At 35.8% G+C, this 18,599-nt stretch overlaps 3 protein-coding genes across 6 annotated transcripts; all 3 read right to left on the bottom strand.

Annotated features, from left to right (window-relative positions):
* Positions 1-1,984: 1,984 nt before the first annotated feature.
* Positions 1,985-9,930, bottom strand: LOC132205268 (uncharacterized). The gene is made up of 10 exons (XM_059634221.1): positions 9,682-9,930; positions 9,514-9,631; positions 8,195-9,397; positions 7,906-8,114; positions 7,449-7,850; positions 7,197-7,392; positions 6,863-7,144; positions 3,464-3,575; positions 2,882-3,296; positions 1,985-2,831 (listed from the first exon to the last, which is right to left on the bottom strand). The coding sequence occupies exons 1-10, from the start codon at positions 9,718-9,720 to the stop codon at positions 2,295-2,297; spliced, it is 3,513 nt and encodes a 1,170-aa protein (XP_059490204.1). The 5' UTR covers positions 9,721-9,930; the 3' UTR covers positions 1,985-2,294.
* LOC132205269 (ubiquitin carboxyl-terminal hydrolase 12-like) lies at positions 9,798-12,238 on the bottom strand. Of its 3 annotated transcripts, XR_009442681.1 has the most exons (9): positions 12,152-12,238; positions 11,706-11,949; positions 11,371-11,512; positions 11,137-11,301; positions 10,874-11,048; positions 10,690-10,818; positions 10,406-10,628; positions 9,998-10,285; positions 9,798-9,925 (listed from the first exon to the last, which is right to left on the bottom strand). XR_009442681.1 is itself a non-coding variant. In XM_059634222.1 (8 exons), the coding sequence occupies exons 2-8, from the start codon at positions 11,903-11,905 to the stop codon at positions 10,072-10,074; spliced, it is 1,248 nt and encodes a 415-aa protein (XP_059490205.1). In that variant the 5' UTR covers positions 11,906-11,949; positions 12,152-12,238; the 3' UTR covers positions 9,930-10,071. The 3 variants fall into 3 exon arrangements, 2 of the variants coding, with proteins under 2 accessions (XP_059490205.1, XP_059490206.1); XM_059634222.1 differs by lacking the exon at positions 9,798-9,925 and having other exon boundaries at positions 9,930-10,285; XM_059634223.1 differs by lacking the exon at positions 9,798-9,925 and having other exon boundaries at positions 9,930-10,628.
* A 1,040-nt stretch (positions 12,239-13,278) lies between these two features.
* LOC132202202 (uncharacterized) lies at positions 13,279-17,783 on the bottom strand. Of its 2 annotated transcripts, none has more exons than XM_059628982.1 (4): positions 17,612-17,783; positions 16,282-16,466; positions 15,220-16,002; positions 13,279-14,929 (listed from the first exon to the last, which is right to left on the bottom strand). In XM_059628982.1, the coding sequence occupies exons 2-4, from the start codon at positions 16,372-16,374 to the stop codon at positions 13,490-13,492; spliced, it is 2,316 nt and encodes a 771-aa protein (XP_059484965.1). In that variant the 5' UTR covers positions 16,375-16,466; positions 17,612-17,783; the 3' UTR covers positions 13,279-13,489. The 2 variants fall into 2 exon arrangements, with proteins under 2 accessions (XP_059484965.1, XP_059484957.1); XM_059628974.1 differs by lacking the exon at positions 17,612-17,783 and adding an exon at positions 16,552-16,685.
* Positions 17,784-18,599: the final 816 nt, after the last annotated feature.

The raw sequence follows: 18,599 nt of genomic DNA, 5'->3' as shown, positions 1-18,599 counted from the left end.
TTAATATATTTGAGAAGGATTTACCTTGGGTGGAAAAAGTGTTGATCTTCGAGCACGGTGTTCAGATAGTCTGCAACGATATGCTCAAAAAGCTTTCCGAGGGTCGGAGAAACACTGATGGGTCTGTAGTTGTCTTCGTTATCTCTGTCTCCCTTGTCTTTAAATGCAGGAGTGACCTGGCTGTGCACCCATTCTGCCGGCAACCTTTTGTATTTCAAGCACATACTGTACAAGTCATAAAGATATTCAGACACAATTTCCGGAGCCAGTTTGAGCATCTCGTTCGTAAGGGAAGAGGTGCCATGACTTTTATTGACAGGCAAGTCATCGATTTTCTCGGCAATGATTGAGGGACTCAGCTCAAACTCGACAATCTAAAAGAAAAGATTAGCAATTATAAAATATTTGATTAAGAAAAATTGGTACCTTTTTAGGTCGTTTCAGCAACACTTTCACTAATTTGCTGCTGTCAATAGTTTTTGCTGTCCATTGCGAATTCAGGTAGGTGGCAATTTCCTCGTGTTTTCTCATCAATCTGCCTGATTTAGTTTTCATGGATTGGATGAACTGTCGGTTTTTCACTTCATCATTGATGAAGTTCAGAGCTGTTTTCCAGTTTTCCGTCAAGTTTTCGTCAAGCAGCTTTTTCAGGAAAAGTTGTTTTTCTTCGAGGCTAATCGCAGTTACTTTATCCTTCGGTCTAAAAAAAATAAGTTAAGTTCTTATTCTGCTTACTGAAATATTGTGTTATTTTGATTGTTTGAAATCAAAACAGAAATTACATAAATTCTTACAGTTGGTATTTGTATGGCACAGACATGTTAACTGAATCTAGAAGGGTAGCCTCTAGAGCATCAAAGATTTGCTGGATTCGTTGACCACTTTCCTCGTTCTTTACTTTCTTCATTTCCCTCTTCCACATAGTCTTCTTATCTTGTAAAATGTCCTTCATCTTTCCTCTGTCGGCCAGGACATACTGATAATTTTTTACGGGCTTGGACATTGTAATGCTGTAAAAAAAGCTACAATAATGATACAGGTTTATTCACATCAAGCAGGCAATATTTAATTTAAAAAAATTAGTAGTTTAATTGAGAATTAAAACAATTAACATTTTAAATTTCAAACAAACGATAAATTGCAAATTTTTTGCTAATTATAAACCATGATTAGAAAAAAACACTAATTAATAATAAAAAATATAACATTGAGTTTGGAATCATCATCACAATAAAAGTCTTCCTTGAACTTTTCAACATAATATTTTTAAAGGAAATGGTGTGTTAGCTACTGGTACATACCTGAGTGAGTGAACTAGCAAGAAATTTTCAAAAAATTCTTTTGTCAAAGATTCTTTCCGAATTCAGCAGCCTATCGTTGCCTTGGCCATGTAAATAGTCTCTGCTGCGCTTACATTCTGATCCGACCTCTTTTATCCATAGGTTTTTACATCATATTACTGAAATCTGGAGGCAGAGAGTTCATTAAAAAAAAATAATAATAATAAAAACTGTCATGTATAATTTAAAAAAAGACGAAAAATTCTAATATAACGGCATTGAAGGCGAACACAAGGCACACATACATAAATCCCATTGTTCGTCGTGGCCGCATCAAAATTGTCCTGAATTTTAGCCCAATACACATAAAATAAACGGTCAAAATAGGAATTTGGAGTTCAAAATTTTGCATACGTACCGTTAACACTTTGTGAAGACGAAAATTAGCTGAGGTAGATCCGCCTTCCGCCGCCGCTTTTGCCGAATTTATGAAAATTCTTGTGCAGTTCGAGTACAGTGACCTTGTTTCTGTTACAATGAGCGAAAACCGAAACAAGAAAGAACATCAGAACAAGAACGGGCAAGTCGTGCAACGACAGCGAGGGAGCGAGAACGAGAAGTGGGGGGTCAGGGGTAGTAACAGACTAACAGAGAGAGAGACAGAGACAATGTAAATAGAGATGGGACACTCAATGTTAAATTTCTTTGACAATACTTTATCCGCTAGAGGCGCAGCGATCGAGCTCTCATCCAATCAGAATCAAGGCGTGCTTGTGGATTGTACTTTTGCGGCGGTAAAAATCAACAATAAAAATAATGTGTGGTCTTGCTCAACAAGGTCTTGCTCCAGCGGTCAACGCACAAAACAAATATTATTTATTGGCAGTCATACGCGGAAAAATAAATTAACGGGTTACATTTCGTATGTATGGCCGCATAGCAAGTGTTTTTTAATAGAAATAATAATGATTAAAAATATTCTCTTAATTCCAGACAGGTATCCGTTTGAAAAAATTAAAAGTAAATAATGTAATATTTAGAATACTTCTTTTTACTCCTCAAAGTTTCTTTGGCGTACCAATGCACTGCACATTTAAAAATATATTGAAATAATATTTGAAGAAATTGTTCAGAATGACGTGAACAACCAAACTCACATGAAGCATCATTCAAAACCTTGTCATATATATGTCTGAATACATCTTTTGGCATACTCTGTTTAGTATGGAGCTCTGACTTAATTCTCCTCAGTTTTGAACAAACAAAGTTTGCGAAATTGTCGCTAACGTACAGCAGTTTGGACTGATTATCGCGATACTCTCTAAACATGGTATAGACCTGGCTGGGCAGTGTTTCACTGGATGTCGCAGATTCAATGCACATAGCACAATGCAAAACATTGTCCACCTTTTTCAATGCGACTCCTCCAAAATACGAATCACTTTGGCTCTGCAAGTCAATGAGTTCATCGTCCGCATCTTGAGACTCCTCATCAGATGTACTGTCTTCGCATGGTTCAGGCTCCAAAGGCAAGGTGGGGTTTTGTTGTACCTTATGGAAAGAATTTCATTACTTTTTCATTCTTAATTTTTTAAATGTACCTTTCTAAAAAATGCATCAAAAATATAAGGTGCCAGCTCACGGCAGCTTAATCCATCGTCCTCACAATTTTTCTTTTCATTGTGGAGTTTTAGATACATTAAAAGGTTAAAAAAAGCTCCAACCAAGCAAGCGCAGAAAGTCAAAACTGTGGGGGAATGTCCGCTACCACATTGCTCTCGTATTTCCCCGTTGAAATTCTCTAGAGGGTCCTGCTGAATTCTTCTTGTTAAGAGAAACTCAAACCCTCTTGCACGCATCATCGGAAAAAATAGTTTCATTGATCGAATCAGCCAAACAAGAGAGTGTATGGATGGCGTCCAGACTGTTGTCCCATCTTTTTTTCTGAACTTCCATTTCCCCACAAATAATTCAGCTTTATTCCAAAAATCCCAGTGGGCAGAGGATTCATGCAGCCTAAAAAATTGAAAATTATGATACCTATTATTTAAACCTCTCTGGCTTAATAATAATAATTCCAAGACATTATTTAACTTGGCTCCGATCAATGAGCCAAATGCATGAGCTCAGTTGTCAAAGACAAATTCAATCAAATTCGTCTAGAAAATCATGATGATACTAACCGGCCTTTCAAAGGTTTTGCATGCGAATACGAGCTTCCATTAAACGAGTCGACCAAGTTGTCCATGAATTGTATAAATTCTACGGTATGACACGCTTCAGACGGGAGGAGACCTACAAAAATTTTGTTACTAATATATATTCCATGAAAATCATAATACTTGAACACGTAACAGAGGCGGCGTGGTGAATTTTCGCCCCTGGAGAATTAACATTCCGTGCCTTATTATTATTGTTAATAATTTTTTTTTATCGTCGAATGGAAAATATCAGATGCAGAAACGACCAAATTTTACTTTGGAAATTAAAATTAATTGATTATAATCGCCATGGACTCAAATATTCTATTTAAAAGGGAGACATATACATTTCGATTTGATAGCCAGAAACATTAACTCCTCAAAGGGTGAGCCAGGGTTCTAAGGGTGAAGTGTGGGAAAACAATTTGACAAAAAAGTTGGCTAGAAATAGTCGAAATGCATGGTCATAATTATCATATATAATTTTTTTAATTCATATTAGAATAATTTTTTTAAATTACACACACACCAATTTTAATTATTTGTTAAAATAGAATATATTATTTTATAACTTGTATTTTATATATTGAAAACAATTGAAAAGTACTATATACTATTTAATAATTTATTAAAATGTCATCAATTTTAATTTCAATTACAAAAAAATTTAAAATTAATTAAAAATTTCAAATAATTGAAGACGAAATAACATTGAATTTTAAATTTACTAATTTTCAGTGTAATTTTTTTATTACCTTTTAAATAAAATTAAAACATACTTTTTTATTGTTATTTAAAATTTTAAAAATTTGATATCTATTTCAATTAAAATAAATTAAATATAATTTCTGAAGTTTCTATCCTCGGAGGTCACTAATAATAATTTTGTATTTGGGTGGATCCAGGAATGATTTGGGTGTGATTGTTGATGAAAAGTTACCTTTTTAACTGAATATTATAAAAACTGAATAATTGGTTTCCCGCAATAGAAATTAATTTTCAACCAGCGATAACTCTATTTCTGTTACAGAAACGACAAAATGTGTAATGACAAAAAAAGTGAATTTTGACATTCTGCATTCAATCAATATCACAGCTCGGCGAAAATTCGTGAAAGGTACAATGCGTTGGCAAGGGTCGTGCGATCTTTACAAAATTTTAGGACCTGAAAGACCATGCAAGGAGATTTTCAAAAATATATAGTTTTACCCAGTCTTACCCCAATATCTATAAATTTACGGGTTCTACGGGACGTTCAAAATTGGGTTTTTGAAAATTTCAAACGGCTGTATCTCGGCTTTCCGTGATCGCACAACAAAAATCCGGGTATGGCTGAATTCCTCTTTTCACTTTCTACAACTTTGCCGTTGAAAGCAAAATCCTAGGTAAAAGGTCAAGGTCACTTCCGATGACCTTGTGTCATTCAAACTGGAATTTGAGCATTAAATGCAAACATTTTTGAAATTCTGAGATAGCCATTCGATTCTTCGTGAAATTTTACATACAATGTGTGAAAATGGCGAAGTAGTTTTTTCTCTTTAAATTTATATTTAAAAAAAAGGATAAAAAACGTGGTTTTTTGGTGCTCGGATCAGCGATTTTTAAGAAAAACTTTAATAACTCGTTTTCTGTGCGTCTGAGGCAAAAAATGATTATGATCAAAATTGATCCCCATTAAAAGTTCTATCTAAATATGTAAAGGTCATTGACCTTTTGAAAACTTGGGTCAAAGGTCACCTTGACCCTTATCCTTCAGTGAAAAGACCCTAATGTGTGATACATGGTTGGAAAAGTCTTATCACTAGGATACCAATGGTCACCATATTTTTGTCTCCGGCTTCATTTTCGACCTAGTTATGATGGTTTTATTGTGAAAAAAGCGCATTTTCTTTCATTATATATTAAATAATCAGCTTACATTGGTGGAAAATAAAGCCAGAGACAAAAATATGGTGACCATTGTTATTTTAGTGATAAAACCTTTCCAACCATGTATCACACATTAGGGTCTTTTCACTGAAGGACAAGGGTCAAGGTGACCTTTGACCCAAGTTTACAAAAGGTCAATGACCTTTGCATATTTAGATAGAACTTTTAATGGGGATCAATTTTGAACATAATCATTTTTTGCCTCAGACGCACAGAAAACGAGCTATTTTCGATTTTCTTAAAAATCGCTGATCCGAGCACCAAAAAACCACGTTTTTTAATCTTTTTATTTTAATATAAATTAGAGAAAAAACCACTTCGCCATTTTCACACATTGTATGTAAAATTTCACGAAGAATTGAATGGCCATCTCAGAATTTCAAAAATGTTTGCATTTGATGCTCAAATTCCAGTTTGAATGAAACAAGGTCATCGGAAGTGACCTTGACCTTTGACCTATGATTTTGCAATCAACAGCAAAGTTGTAGAATTTAATGAGACGAGTTCAACCATACCCGGATGTTGGTTCTCCGACCAAGAGAAGCCGAGATAATTGAAGTTTTTGGTTTTTTCAAAATGTCCCGTAAAATCCGCTATTTTGAAAATATTTTGATAAAAATTTAGGGATGTTCCCTTCAAGTAATGGATATTAAGTTGTGAAACTCTCAGATCTCTATCATCAACTTTGGGCGCGGTACGCGGTGTGTGAGAATGCTAAGAACGGAACCGCAAACGAAATTAATTTTCAAACAGCGATAACTCTGTTTCTGTTAGAGATACGCAAAAACATGTAATAATGAAAAAAGTGTTTATATGACCTCACCTATCGAACCATGCAACGCTCATGCAGGTCAATTCACTTAAGGTCATTGACCTCAGTGACCATGAAAATCGATTTTGCAATAATAAAATGATGATGAAATTAAAAATAACATTTTATTTTCAATTAATGAAAGTTAAATGGTATTTTATCCTTGTTAATAAAAAAAAATTAAATAACATTTTTTATAAAATTTTAAATTAAATTAAAATTTGAAAAGATGATAACCTATTAAATTGTGAAGAAAAAAATTCTCTTAAGTGATATGATTTTGATGCATGTAATATATTACAATTAATTATTTAACAGTTATTTACGAAGTATTTTAAGTTATTGTAGTTAGATAAATGATAATTGTGTAAATTATATAAGCTCTTTTTATTTAAAAATAAAAATAATGAAATTAAATATATACTTGATATTAAGTTTATAAAACACATTTTAATTTTTTTACTTTTAATATATGACCATTAAAAGGATTTTTTTTTTGACCTCTTCCTTGTTTTTTAGGTCAGGGAAAAAATCACGACACTGGAAATCAAAATTTTGTGATGCGGGCTCTGCCGGAAAAATCTACCTGTTTCCAAAAACTGAAGATCCACCCTGTGAACTAATCTATATTGTTGACTTACCTTGCGCAATTAACGTATTGAGAGAAGCCGCAACACTGGAGCTGACCAACTGGAATGCCAGTTTCACTTTCATGGCCTGTTTGTCTCTTGCATAAATATGCGCAGCCGTTAGTTTCGGTGCTAATGTTGTTCCGATGAGCTTGCCTTTTAAACTTAAAAGTTCCTCTACGTGCTTAATTTTGGCATATCGTCCAGGTCCAATTTCCAGGTCATACTTTCTGAACATGCTTACTATACATTTTCCTATATGCACGAAATCCGGGCCACAGCAAATTTCTTCCCCTAAATTAAAGTATTTGTTTTATCACTTAATAAAGTTAAAGAAATATTTCACCATCTATTAGAAAATAAGGTTTGTTTGCGCAAGCCTTCAATATTTCCAGGGCCTTTAAATTTGTCGGCGCCTGGTCGCAAGTGCAAAATTTTATTTTTACTCCGAAAGTTTTCAACCTCCTAATATTTTTTTCAATCAAATTTGCTAAGACTGATGAAGGCGTGGTTCCTGTAGAAAAATAGTAAGAGACTGGGAACTGAAATTTAGAACCACAATGAAAAACAATATAAATAAAAAGAAAAATTAACCAACCTTGACCTTCTTGTTTCTGAGCAGAACAACGAAAAAAATAAGTGCGTGATCCGCCAATTCTTTGGTGGTCTCCTCTCCTGGCCCATAATCGCTAAATCCTTGAAATTTTTTCCACTTTGAGGACCACATCAAAAACTCATCAATGGATAATTCATCCCACAAGAGAACTGCGTAACAGTCCCTTTCATCCTCTAAATCTGATGTAAAATCTCCAACACCCTCCAATATAGGCTCAATTATTCCTGGTTCGATGCTTAGCCCTTGCGTGAAACGAAGAAGAGTTTTTTTTGATGGAAGAATGAACATGTCACTGACAGCCGCTCTTGCTCTTCGTCCCCCTTTCTGAAGACCCATGGTGAGTATAAGGTCTTGTCGATCATATCTTCGACCTTGTGGCTTCACCTATTGAGATTAAGTTATTATTTCATTAAAACATCATTATTATATGAAATCTTACTTTCTGAAGCTTGATTTGTCGATCAATAAAATCGACGCATTTTGTAGGCAGGTGTTTTCGTAAATAGAGTATGGCAGCTTCCTTCGAAGCAGGGTTGGTGGCTTTTCTTTTAAGCCTCATCTTTTTCAACCTCTTGACCTCTTTGTTCTTCTTCTTTGCAAATGCAATCAAACTCTTTCTGTCAAGCTTTTCAAATAGTGTTTTCTTGGCTGGAAAAAGAAAAGATAATATTTAATAAAGCGTATGGTCCTCCGTAATTTTTTTTTTTTTTAATATCTTTTTATGTTACATGGATTTGCTGGTAGTTGTTTTTGACGTGGAGGTTGCTGTTCTTGTGCATGACGTGGTGGTGATGGTGATTCTTGTTGAGGTGATGCTACTTGTGGTTGTTGAGGCGGTGATAGAGGCGGTTGTGTTGGAGTTTGCTCGTTCTCAGATGCTGCTACCTGTTGTTCATGTGGTGGCTGTGGTTGCTGCAGGGTAGCGGTTACTTGCGGCAAAGTCCGAGGTGGGTACGCATGTCCGGATCGTGGTGGAGGTGGTAGTATTTGTCGTACTTGTGGCTGTTGAGGTGGTGTTGGACGAGGTTGTTCTTGTGGTGGTGTCGTAGGTGTATCGTTCTCGAATGGCGGTGCTACCTGTTGTTCATGCGGTGGCTGTGGTTGCTGCAGGGTAGCGGTTACTTGCGGCAAAGTCCGAGGTGGGCACGCATGTCCGGATCGTGGTGGAGGTGGTAGTATTTGTCGTACTTGTGGCTGTTGAGGTGGTGTTGGACGAGGTTGTTCTTGTGGTGGTGTCGTAGGTGTATCGTTCTCGGATGGCGGTGCTACCTGTTGTTCATGCGGTGGCTGTGGTTGCTGCAGAGTAGTGGTTACTTGCGGCAAAGTCTGAGGTGGGTACGTAGGTGGTGGAGGTGGTAGTTCTTGTTGAGATGGTGTTTGTTGATGCTGCGGTAATGATTGTCTATGTTGTTCGTCTGTTGGTTTCCGACCAAAAGGCTTCGACCGATTTAAAGGCAGATGAGGCAAAACATATTGTTTCACCACTTCTGCCTTGAGATTCTTCTTGGACGAAGGGCACCCTTGAAGCAGATTGTATGCTGTAGATCCACCAAAGCTGGAACTATTCAGTCTCTGAATTTTTTTTCTTGGTTTGTATGGAGACCCTGGAGAAGTTGCAGGCTCCAGCTCAGAGTTATCATTCAAAAATCGATAATTGTCTGCTTGCGAAGAAATTTGCAGCTTTCTTGTTCTTGGGCCTCTGGCTGGCAGATAGGGTGATGAAGGCGTTTCTTGCTGAAATTGTGGTGAAGCCTGACAGTTTTCTCCTATCAGACCACAGCTGGAATCCGAGTTCAATGGGCGAAGTGGTGTACGAGGAGAACTTCTAACTGGTAGCCTTGGTGATGAAGATGGTGTCCATGACTGCAGCATCTGAGGCGAAAGGTTTTGATTCTCGACGGTTCGAGGGTTGTTCATTGGTGTTCTATTACCTACATTGAAAATAAAATTAATTATTGTACGAAGCTTCAAAATAATCATAACAAATCATGTAAGATCATATTTCTTAATGCTTTATTAGCTTTCTGTGCATAATTATTTTTCTTACATGATGATTGAAAGTGTTCAAAAGAAGTATCAGAATCAGAAGTGGTTCTCTCATAAAATAATATGTAACCTGTGTCACTTTTCTGGCTGTCACCATCCAGTACAGTGAAGGAGGACACCTGCAGGGAAATGTACTGATAAAATTGTAAGATATGTGAATTTCGCTTACTTTCGAATCGTTGTAAATATTGATCGTACCATCTTGCATTAGACTTTGACAAATATAGTGTCCTTTGCTCAAATCACCTTCATGATGGATGATGGCTTTGCAAAAAAATGACACCTCCTCAGTTCCATTTTTTTTTATAATTTGGCCATCTTTTAACGCAAAGATACTCTGCTTCAACGTCAAACCATAGTCCAAGACAATTTCACCAGAGTCTTTCAAAAGCTGGTTGGCCTGGTTGCTGAACCTAAATTTTTATTATTGAAGTTGAATAGAGAATAATTTAGTATGAATATAATATCACTTATTCAATCCATACCAGATCCCGTATTAATTAATTCTTTGAAATGAACACACCACCTGATGAGGCACATCAACACAAAACCACAGACATCACTTTTTCAACACCACCAATAACATTCCTTCACCCATGTACCTACAAAATGAAATCACAAAGTAAAATGTTCTTTTTTTAACTCTAAAACTTCCCTGATAACAAATAAAAATAACGCTTGCAAAAAAAACAAGACGAGTTGAAAAAATAAAAGTTATGTTCTTCTCAGTTTTGTTAGTCACATAATGGGTCTGCACATTTTCATTTGGATTGCTGGAAACAGAAACAAAATTAATTACAGAGTAAATAATAATAAATTGAAAAAATAATAAAAAACATAAATTAAATAAATCCCCGTTACACAACGCTCATCAAAATTTGAATCAAAATCACCTTTTCAGTTGAATTACCAAAACTTTTGGAAGCTCCTGAAAATAAATTATTTCCTTTTGTGGAGTTCCTCTGTGGCAATGTGAGCAATACGGCTCATGAACGCAGCTATCGTCACTGTTCATGTAAATACGCAGAGCTTCCTTCAAATCAGATGCCATGGGTAGGCAAAGGTCGTACATGGGCTGACTTAAATACCGGGTTTTGCCGCACACTAAACATTGACCTGCATATTGTTTTGGAGGATATTGATGCAATGTAATTCTAAATATATATTTTAATCTTACGCTCAAAAACTTCTTTGCCCTCGAAAACTTCACTCACTCCCTTCTTATCCAACGACTCAATCTTTTCGAGTAACATTCTGTGCAATTCCATGGAGTCCTGCTGTAAACCTTCGTCAAAATCTTTTGTGCCTATAAGAATAATAGTCTAATCCAATAAGGTTCAAATGTTACTTTTTTAACTTACTCCAAATTTGTGTAAGCAAGTCCAAGGGTGTGAAAGGCTCAGCACAAGTTTTTGTTACCTCACGACCAACTTCTTTCAGCAAGCAAATAATGCAACTTTTAGACTTCAAGAGTTGGCAACTTTCTTCTTTGTGATTATTAAGCAGCATCCAAATCCAGCTGCATGCAAACCAAGCCTAAAACAAATAACCATGGAAATAATAGCAGCCAATTGTAGCCTCTGTGAAATACATTGACAAAGTACTTCTTATTTTTTTTATATACCTGGCAAAGTGAATTTATATAGCATGAGTTCCCCATATTCACCAATCCTCGCAATGGACCGTCAACAGCATCAAATGTTTTTCGTATTGAACAATCCAAAGACTCCCCAATTGGATTGACATCTTCCACATCTGGATCTAGATTTCTCGTCGGTAAAGCTGGCATCTGATAGTATTACACATTATTTTCATAAAACTTCAATGCATAGCAATCTCTTATACTCAAGTTTCTTACCCATGGCTTAGGTACTGCATCTTTGATCAGTTTACCATTTCCGTAAAAAAATTTTATGTCAAAGTGTTTGACACAACATCGAATATCTGTTCGCTCATCATCAGCAGGCAAGCCCATGTTTATCAACCATTGTCTTCTACGCCTATAAAAATTGCTCTTATTAGTATGTAATTTTGAATTGAAGGAAAATTGCAAACTCACTAAATTAATAAAATCTGAATAAAATCATAAATACGGACACACATTATATGGATACAATAATAGTTATAAAAAATATATCGAATTCTTAGTATTAATAATATTCAAAAATTAATTTTTGTAATAATGTTACTCACTCAGCATTATTTATACTTGAAGCCTTTGGAGCACATTTAAGATCAATTCCATTTAATGAAGTGCTATCACAATCAATGTAATGGCACTTCCTAACTTGAACGTTTAGATGAGATCTTCCCGTCTTATTAACTGTTTCAACTTCCACCGATGGCATTTTTCTTTTCCCTTCATCATCATTCTTGGATACAGCCAAAATCATCCCTGGTACAATTTGAAATCAATTGGGTGAGACTTTTCGGTATTCTGCAAATGAATCAATAAATAATAAAAAGTATGTAATTCAATTCTGTCGAGAGTGCCGAGCCGAGTAGCTGCGACTAAAAACAATTATGCAATATTTATGTACATTTCTACATTTAAAAAAAGCCAATTAGAGCTGAAAAACAATAAATCATTAATGATTTATATTTTAATTCCACTCCAAAGTAATTCTATTTTAACTTACGAACAGTCTGAGAATTTAGCTTGTTAGAACTTGATAAATAACAAATCAATCAAAACAATCCCATGAGGTATTATTTTATGTACTTTCAATCGTTTTCCGCCTTCTAGCGCCATCTATTGGAAAACGAAATAATGATAACAACCAATGAAACGGTCACGTGACCAGCCAGTTCACAAGTATGAACAGTGGTACAAACCTGCGCATAGGAGTGAACAGGCCGTGGAGAGAGATAGAGAGGGTGGTGCATACTGGTATGAAGAATGTGTATGTAAACTGAAATACATGCGCACGAGCCACGAAACACATTTAATAAATTCATTTGTGTAAATACCAGGAAAGATATTGGCGGGTAACAATGTAAAGAATTCCCGCAGCCAAGGAATGGGTGAAACAGAGGATGCCAGAGACTTCAGTCGACAAAAACCAGTGGAAATCAGCGGACAACTGAATGAATATAAGTGCCGACTTAAACGTTAATTTATAAGTATGCATCGTGTTTTTGCATTCAAAATTTAACCGTGTCATTACATACTTAAGCAGTGCATGGAAATCAGGGGGTTGTCATGTGTGAAGAGCAAAAAAATTGGAAGTTGGAAGATTTATTTCGCAACTTTTCAATTGTGAAGTTTTGTTATGTGCATCCCCAAACTTCAAGAAATCAATTCAGTGTGGTGGCGATAGATTTTTCGCAGCTGTATCAGAAATTCTGACGGCCCTCTTGCAAAATTATGTAATGGATTTTCGGAAGAGGACCTTCGCCGCAGATAATAGTGAGTGTGAATTTTTAATTCCCTTTTATTTTAATATTTTATTATTTCTTTGTTTCCTTATTTTTTTTAATTAAAAAATAAATTTCATTTTTCTTTTCGCGCTTGATATTCATCCTTGCATTCAGCGCTGAGACAACCTGGAACACAAATAAGCGCTGCCAGTTGCATAAGCTGCAGGTGTAAATTTGAAATAAGTCAATTTTCTAATAATTTATGAATTTTTTTAACAAGAAAAAAAACAATTAAGTAACTACTGCGGTTCATGCGAACTGATAAATTTATCATGGAGCCATTGAGAATTTTCTGCAAAACAGTAATTTTAAGAAATCAAACTAGAAGATCGTTATATTTTTTTAACATTTCTTGCTTTTATTGACATTTTTGTGCAATCATAATAAACCAAAATATTAATTTCATCTAAATTATCCCTTTTCTCTCTCTATCATAACATTGAATTTTCTAGCTACAGGGAAATTTATCAAAATACTTATGATATTATTCATTTTATAATCAATCTAGTTAGTGCTTGCGATTTATAATTTTAAAATAAATAATCCTAATTTTTTGTTCACCCTCGATGTACAAGTGCCACTACGCACTCCTTTACTTTTGGCTTATTTTTAGAAACATCCAACTGATAGCGAGATTTAATTTCCGCGATTTTTGCTCTGATTTTTTCAATGCTCATTTGTTTGTGCAAACACTTGGAAACCAGCTCGAGAGCAGCATCTTTATCAAAAATCTGAATCGTAGACTGGAAACATTCATAACGCATTTTGGCGTAATCACCCAGTTTATTATCCATTAAATTTTTCTCCTTCAAGAGATCTTTTAATTCTAAATTTCCCTCCATTTTCAAAACTTGATTGAACCATAAAAGTTCTCTGATGGCCAGACCCAACCTTGACCCCTCGGTGGCCATGGCGATGTGGAATACTTCCAAGTTGAATTCTTCGCAACAAATGTCCAGTGCTTTCTGGACGAGAGATAAGTAAGGCTTGGGCCTTTCAAAAATCTTAAAAAGTAAATTCAACAAAAATATGATACTTCTTTCAGCTAAAGTTGGAAAATTTCCAACGTTTTTCACATCTTTCAATGCCCTGTTCTGCATCATATCCATTTTCTCAATCAGCTCCAAATGTTTCCTGTCCAGAGGAACGGTCCAGACGCTGCGGCTCTTCTCCAACGTTGGACGCAGGAAATTCGTGTAGTAGAAGAGCTTCTTTGCGTCGTGACATAGCTTCAAGTATTTCATCTCGCGTTCAAATTTTTCCTCGTTCTTCTCACAAAGGTACTGAACGTGCGCATCCCACGAAAAATCGTTGCTCAGGTACACTCCTAAGTACTTCAGGCTGGAGACGTTGTCGATCTTCTCGCCCATGAGTTGATACGGAAAGATTTCTTTGTAATCTGGTGTCCGGTTGGGGAACCTGAAGTTCATAACCTGACACTTCTTAACGTTGATCGTCATGTGGTTCTCATTCATCCAATTTTCCAGCTCCAAAAGCTCCTCCTGCAGTTTTTCGCAGTCCGCCCTTTTCTTGACGATCTTTGTGATCAAAGTGTCGTCGCAATACTGATAGACAAAATCGTTGTCCAGCTTTTTGTGCAGATCGTTCAAGTAGATGTTGAGCAGGACGTTGCTCAAGGGGCTGCCCTGGGGAAGGCCGGAAGTGACCTCCTGAAAGTTGGAGATTGCGTTTCCGATTCGGACGCACTGACGCCGGTTCCGTAAAAACGCTTCGATCCATTTGACGACTGTGGGGTCAATGCACAGTTTGCGAAGTTTTTCAATCAAAATCGAATGGACCACCATGTCGCCGGCCTTGGTGAAGTCCAACCGGACGCAGTCCACGCGCCCATGCACATGGACTCGGTAGCGAATGTGCTCCAAAGAGCTCACCAACTGGCTCTCGACTGAATAATTGGGCCTGTTGCCGTGCTGATATGGGTTCAGCTTCTTTTCCACCGCCACTCGCAAAAAGTTGGCCAATATTGTTTCCATAATCTGAAAAATTCATTATGATTAAATTCATTTTATTGCCAAAAGAAAAATTTTAATAATCACTATTTTCAAAACAATTTTCATTACAACTTAAATAAAAATTTTGATTTTTTTTATTATCTGCTTTTAAATGAAATATATTGTTTAAATAGTAAAATAAAATTAAATACCCTTGAAATATCGTGAAAAACATAAGTATGTCAATACAATGCCAATAATTTTTTTAAACTATCAGAAATTTTAATTATTTTAAATAATATTTTCAATTTTATTTTTGCACAGATTTTTATTACCTTTGATGGGAGACAGGTCAACCCAATTGGCCGGTAGTTTTCAACGCGGTCCATCTCATCTCCCTTGTGGCTCAGCGCTATCATTGTGTCGAGCCAATCTTTGGGCAGGCTGCCGTCGCGCAAGGTTTTTTCGTAGAAGCAAAAAAGAACCTTGGACACAGATTCCACGGTGAGCTGCAACATTTCTTTAGTGATCAGCAGCATTCCGGAACATCTCAGTGAGCCCTTGGGATGCATAATCACATCAACAATATCTTTTTCCTGAAGTATAAACTCCTTAAAGGTGTTGGGATAATTTTTGCTCCCAACCGAGATTACTGGGTTCATCCTCTGGACCAAGAAGTTGTTGGCGAACTCGGCCTTTTCGCCGTCGTTGAAAATTTGCCAGTTGCCGTTGGTCACAAAGCAGCGAATTTTTTTATCTTTTCCACTCCCAAAGTACCGCTGCAATTGCACGACGTGGTTCGAATTTCGTCTTCCGAGCAGATATTGCATGTTCATCTGAATCTCCCTGAGACTTTTCCTATTGCGAGGCGGTGGACGGTGGAAAGGAACAGTTCCTCGGTACAGTGGATCCATGACCACCATCATAAAGTAGTTGTTAAATTCTTCGAAAAGTGAGTTGACGTGATCCATTTGAAAGCGGCGTTCATTTTCCTTAAGCCACATCATAATGAGCTCGTTCATTCTGGTCTTTATATTCGGCTCAACGTTTCTCGCGTCATATTGAGGTCTCCGTTGGCACCCAGGATATAATCGCAGGAAATTTTCATTTTGAAATCGCTGTTAAAAAGAGATAAAATTAAAATGACTAACTAATAAAACAAGACTACGTAAGATAAATTTTTTGTAAATATTTTATATAATAAGTTTATTAAAAATTTATTTGAATTAAATTTTTATATATCTTTCGTAATCGTGAGAAGTAATTTAATCAGAGAAAAATTAAAATATTAACAGATACATCCATCAACGTCATCTAATATTTCATGAATATTGTTTGATATTTATTTTTGCACTTTGATGAATTTAAATTTTTTTGAAAATCTATTGAAAACATACCTTAATTCCGTATCTGTAGTTTGCATACTTTTTGTAGTGGCCATTCCACCTTCGTCTTGGGGAAAAGCTAAGGGCACGCGAGTAGGTCTCCATTTTCTCGGGCAAATTGAAGGCTGCGGTGGAAGTCTAACCTCCAGGCGTTGGAATCAAAAGTCTACGTTTGTTTAGGCAAATTTCCTGCGTTTCTGTATTAAAATGAAAAGAAATATAATAGCACTTTCTATCCGCCACCGTTTCAACACGATAATTATTTAAAAAGAGCCAATTTACCTAAATTATTCAAACATGTAAAAGATTGCAAAAATATTGAAAACTGACACGATGCGTGGGTTCAGCACGTTGGTTCTTCTGGTGCACTCTGTGCAAACTTCTGCGCACTAAGCAGTGTTCTCATAATATATTTTGAAATTTTCCTTGCTGCTTGTCACGCCTCAGTGCGTCCAGAAGTGCAAGTATTTTAATTGACTAGCATTTTATTCACACCCAAGCAAAGTCGCGAACTTGCAAAAATTGCAGGCTCTTCACATAATATAGAGATAAAGCGAGGCTTTACCCTCTGAAATTGTTTTTTTTTTTCTTAAAAAGCAAACGGCCCTCCCAGTTTTTGGTCTCGGTGTGAACAAATGTGCTGCACGTTTGCCAATACAAGGCGCTTACATTGTTGTATTAGAAAAATTATTCAAACAATGAAAAGGGGCAGCAGCGCGCTTGTAAACAGGGTTGTAGACCGTGACAAAAAATGATATTTTTTTAACAAGAAATATATCCCGTTTTTCTTTGATGATTTGAGTTAAAAAAAAGTAATAATAATAATAATATGTGGACGAATATAGAACAAAATAATGAAATGAATACAAACCGATCTTATCCAGTAGGAATTTTAAAATTTATACAAAATGGTTTTGATTTATATTTATTAGAATATTATGTTTTTATTTTTTCCTATAGTGTAGTTTCTAATATTTAGCAGTTAACATTTTATTTTAGTTTTAATTATTTGTTTAACGCTATTAAGTTGGTGCAGGATTATTGATTGCTTTTTTTATTTCCTGTGACTAACAAACAAGCGTCTGCATTTAATTAAAATGGTGCCCAAGATTCACTTCCTTTATGGACGACAGATTGCAAAGCGAGCACAGAAATTGTGACATTTGCGGTCGAGCCAAAAATTTTAGATTGTGCTTAATGTGAGAGCTGCGCTTCTTTTTACGACAAGACTAAAATGATAATTTTGCTGAGTGGCAATAATTTAATTTTAGTCGTTTGAATAATTTGCTAAAATTCGGGGTTTAATTGATTATTGAAAATAATAAATGAAAGTTTCACTTACATGGTTGAATGTGTGCATCGGCGTCATTGCTGAGAAAAATATTTCCTATTTTTGTATGAATGACTGCGATGGCCAAGCTAATTCAAGGTCGACCCTACATGCAGCTGTGCTGTCGTCCGCGAGTGACTTTTGAACTGCACCTTTTCTCTTCGACGTTTAGGCTCGCTCTTAACAAACGTTTTTGTTAAAATTTATTATATAAAGTTGACAATGTAGGGTTCGAAAAAGCGACCTCTTTGTTAAGAACAGGGGCGGAGTTTAATTTGAGACAGGGAGGTTGGATACGTCTTGCATCTAAATGCTCATTAATTAGTACTTCATTGTTAAGTACATTTCATACAAAATCTATGAGCACTCAAAATAACGGTAAATGACAATGGATGCTCAATGATGTAGAAAAATTATAATCTGTCAATATCGGAAGTTTTTAGTACAATGTAAAAAGTTTTACAGGGCAGCAATTATTTTAATTGAAACACAAAAGGAGACAATTTCTTTAAAATTTTATTCCATGTCGAAGCTGCTTTTGACGAAGTTTTTTGCCACAACAAAAATAATAAATAAATTTTACTTAAGTGGCAATGTATGAGTAAAAAATATGAAAATTTTATTTAAGACGTTTACATATTTTGATAAAAATTTTATTGGTTACTGAAAAATGAACGGTTCTCTGAAATTCTAGATTTTAAGTGTATCAGTCCCAAGTGGGAACCTTTATTGTGTTGTGAAAAAGCCCATTTGGATGAATGCGTTGACTATGCGATGGTTTAATGCAAGGTCGATTCGACATGCAGCTGTCGTCCGCGAGCGACTCTTTTGAACAATTTTTCTCTTCAACGTTTATGCTCGCATTATAACCAAACGGTTTTGTGGAAATTATTTTATGCAGTTGACCATGTAGGATTTAAAAAAGCGACCTCTTAAAAGCGCCGCAGTGCGTGCGGAAAAAAAGTCAAACCGTGCATAGAAGTCATAAATGCATGCACCC

This window comes from Neocloeon triangulifer, unplaced genomic scaffold (assembly GCF_031216515.1).
Source record: "Neocloeon triangulifer isolate White Clay Creek 2 clone unplaced genomic scaffold, ASM3121651v1 ptg000002l, whole genome shotgun sequence".
NCBI classification, from domain to species: Eukaryota; Metazoa; Arthropoda; class Insecta; order Ephemeroptera; family Baetidae; genus Neocloeon; species Neocloeon triangulifer.
The sequence above is the reverse complement of the archived record's forward strand: the minus strand, read 5'-3'. Positions and strand labels throughout refer to the sequence as shown.

What these genes read in the sequence shown, in the direction of transcription:
- LOC132205269 (XM_059634222.1), bottom strand. Translation starts at nt 11,905, where the DNA reads ATGATTTTGGCTGTATCCAAGAATGATGATGAAGGGAAAAGAAAAATG. An exon ending in TCAAGTATAAATAATGCTGA is followed by an intron (nt 11,513 to 11,705) that starts GTGAGTAACATT and finishes CAATTTTTATAG; the next exon opens with GCGTAGAAGACAATGGTTGA. An exon ending in TTGGTAATTCAACTGAAAAG is followed by an intron (nt 10,286 to 10,405) that starts GTGATTTTGATT and finishes TTCTGTTTCCAG; the next exon opens with CAATCCAAATGAAAATGTGC.
- LOC132205268 (XM_059634221.1), bottom strand. Translation starts at nt 9,720, where the DNA reads ATGCAAGATGGTACGATCAATATTTACAACGATTCGAAA. An exon ending in ACAACTACCAGCAAATCCAT is followed by an intron (nt 8,115 to 8,194) that starts GTAACATAAAAA and finishes TTCTTTTTCCAG; the next exon opens with CCAAGAAAACACTATTTGAA. An exon ending in ACCTTATTTTCTAATAGATG is followed by an intron (nt 7,145 to 7,196) that starts GTGAAATATTTC and finishes ACTTTAATTTAG; the next exon opens with GGGAAGAAATTTGCTGTGGC.
- LOC132202202 (XM_059628982.1), bottom strand. Translation starts at nt 16,374, where the DNA reads ATGGAGACCTACTCGCGTGCCCTTAGCTTTTCCCCAAGACGAAGGTGG. An exon ending in ACTACAGATACGGAATTAAG is followed by an intron (nt 16,003 to 16,281) that starts GTATGTTTTCAA and finishes TCTTTTTAACAG; the next exon opens with CGATTTCAAAATGAAAATTT. An exon ending in TGACCTGTCTCCCATCAAAG is followed by an intron (nt 14,930 to 15,219) that starts GTAATAAAAATC and finishes TGAATTTTTCAG; the next exon opens with ATTATGGAAACAATATTGGC.